General features: G+C 58.9%; 1 protein-coding gene across 1 annotated transcript in view; it reads left to right on the forward strand.

Moving 5' to 3' along the window:
• Window positions 1-2,809, forward strand: part of SLC12A3 (solute carrier family 12 member 3) — a 50,271-nt gene that overhangs the window by 2,640 nt on the left and 44,822 nt on the right. The window contains 4 exon segments of the mRNA XM_006148402.3: window positions 677-752; window positions 1,556-1,651; window positions 1,907-2,046; window positions 2,390-2,500. Coding sequence (XP_006148464.2) covers window positions 677-752; window positions 1,556-1,651; window positions 1,907-2,046; window positions 2,390-2,500 — 423 coding nt within the window.

A 2,809-nucleotide genomic window follows, 5' to 3' on the forward strand; every position in this document is an offset into this window, starting at 1 on the left:
GTGGACCCCGGGGGGCGGGGGGGGGGGGGGAGCCACTCCCCCACCACCTGCAGAGGCTCACTTGTGGTCTGTGGCTCCCTCCCAGAGCCTGGTGTGGCCTGGTTTAGTGTCGCAGAGAAGATGGAGGGCTTCAGAAACTTCTCGGGTTCTGAATGCCAGGAGCCTCTAAGCTCCACCCTGCCGCTTGGTGGGGCCAAAGCCCACACCAGCCTCTTCCACCTGGGCGTGCTGGCTTCATTCTTGGCTGCTGCCTCTGCTTTAAATTTGGAAGGTGAAATCACCGTAGTCCGAGCTCTGGTTTCTGCTCAACGGCCCTGTTTGCTGAACTCCTCTAAATGACAGGCCTGAGGCCAGCCATGGCTGGGTGGGCAGACCCAGGGTCCTGGGCTTGGGCTAGGGTGAGCCCTGATAATGCTTGTAGCCAGCCTAAGCAGGGAGGCAGGAGAGTGTGTGGGAGAGAGGGACAAGGGGTTCTGGGGGGAGTCTCTGGTGTCCCCTCCCTCCTGCCCACAGGACCAGGGGGTCAGAACCTATTGAAGTGGGTGAAGCGAAGAAAGGACCCAACTGTCCCCCAGGCCTAGGGGCCCAATGCCATGCCATGACCAGGGACAGGGGCTCATGTTTGGCCTTGGGGAATACACCCAGCCAGGTGGCCTCTGACCCCCTCTCTTCCCAGATCCGCTGCATGCTCAACATCTGGGGCGTCATCCTCTACCTGCGGCTGCCCTGGATCACAGCCCAAGCGGGCATAGGTGAGTCTGCTTCTGGGGAGGACGGAGCCTCCAAGGCCCCACAGGAGCAGCCTTAGACTGGGGCAACAGGGACCCCAGAGCCACCACGGGCTCCTGCCCTGACAGAGGCTGGGGTGCAGCAGAGGCCCACTGGCTATGCAGCAAGGGCTCTCCCTGACGCTGCCCTCAGGAAGTCACGCAACTATTCTGAGCCAATTTCTGCTAAAGTACACCTGAGTTAGCAGCTTGTGCTCTGGGCAGACCAGAGTTCAGAAACTAGCTCTGAGCCTTGCTGTGTGACCTCGGTCAAGTTCCTTAACCCCTCTGAGCCTTGGTTTCCTCATCAGTAAAATGTGGCTGGTAACAATAGCTACCTTACAGAGCCATTGTGGGGTTCATATGATGCAGGCAAAACAGAGCACAAGATCTGGCACCCAGAGGTGTTCATCAAGTGGAAACGCTAAGGGGACTTCAAAAAGTTCACACACACACACAATGGAATTAAAGTATGGGTTTATTTTGGTGCAAAAATGTCAATATCCATGTATGGCTTTCTCATCATAGGCACTTTTTTCATTTTTGACAACTCCTTGTGTCACTTTATTTTCTAATATTAAAAGCGGGTCCCTTTTCTTCCATACTTGGTTGGCTCAAGAGCCCCTTGGCTATTTGGAATATTCCGGAGATCCATTTTGCAGATGTGAGAACAGGCTGAGAGAGGAGGGACATGACTTACGTTGCATGATGCATTGGTGGACAGACCCGGGGTCCTCCTGGGAGAAGCCCTGACTGCGTCTTGGGTGCTCATTGCTCCCCTCCCCCAGTCCTGACCTGGATCATCATCCTGCTGTCAGTCACGGTGACCTCCATCACAGGCCTCTCCATCTCAGCCATCTCTACCAACGGCAAGGTCAAGTCAGGTGGGCCCGCCCCAGCCCTCCTCTCGTGGCCTCTCCCTGACCTCACCCCAGGGGGGTTTCCGGACTGCCTCCACCAGCACACACACTCACCCGGGGCACCCCAGCTGCTCCTTAGGTTTCAGGTGGGGTCCAGGCTGGCTCTGCACACCACACCTTGGTATCTCCTGCCCTGTGGGACCCTGGTTGTCCCTTTGCCTGCCCCAAGGCCACACCTGCCAGCTGACACCTCATGGCACCTGGCACTGGCCCCAATAGGTGGCACCTACTTCCTCATCTCCCGAAGTCTGGGACCAGAGCTGGGGGGCTCCATCGGCCTCATTTTCGCATTCGCCAATGCTGTGGGCGTGGCCATGCATACGGTGGGCTTCGCAGAGACCGTGCGGGACCTGCTCCAGGTGAGGCCAGGGCTGGGTCCCAGGCAGAGGGAGCCCGGGCCCACCCCACTCTCCTCCACCCGATCTGGGCTAAGCTTTCCTGCCCCCTGCTGGCTTCATCTCTCTGGGACCAACGTCCTGGTCTGATGACCACAGTGACAATCAACAGAGACCATCCCTGCAAATCCCAGCAGGGGTGTAGTGACTTTAGGGCCAGATTGTGCAGGCTGTGCGGCAGACCCATGGGGACATGTTGGCAGGGAAGGGTGTCCTGTCATAGAGCATCCTAAGTCAGGTGCCTCCAAGGCAAGGTGTGGGTAGGGGGATTGAGGGCGGCATAGCCTGGCCTGTTCCCGCCCCCTAGGAGCACGGCTCACCCATCGTGGACCCCGTCAACGACATCCGCATCATCGGCGTGGTCACGGTCACTGTGCTGCTGGCCATCTCCCTGGCCGGCATGGAGTGGGAGTCCAAGGTGAGAACGGCGCTGGGAGAGGGGACGGCCAAGTGAAGCAGCAGGGGTCACCAGGCCTGAGCCTGCCCCTGGCTCTGCCTCCTATCAGTTAGGCACTAAGGTCTGCGGCTGTGACAAAGACACCCTCAGCCAGGGTGCCTTAAACAAGAGAGACTCTGCTTCTCTCGCATGCGATAGCCCGGGCATTTGGGTCCAGGGTGGGCCAGGTGGCTCCAGAGGGTTGGACACCCAGGCTCCTCCCAGTCTTGTGGCCCTTCCATCCCTGGCCCATGTGGCCACTGTCACCATGTCTGCAGTCCACTCAGAGGG

Source organism: Tupaia chinensis, unplaced genomic scaffold (assembly GCF_000334495.1).
Source record: "Tupaia chinensis unplaced genomic scaffold, TupChi_1.0 Scaffold000235_1, whole genome shotgun sequence".
Taxonomy (NCBI): domain Eukaryota; kingdom Metazoa; phylum Chordata; class Mammalia; order Scandentia; family Tupaiidae; genus Tupaia; species Tupaia belangeri.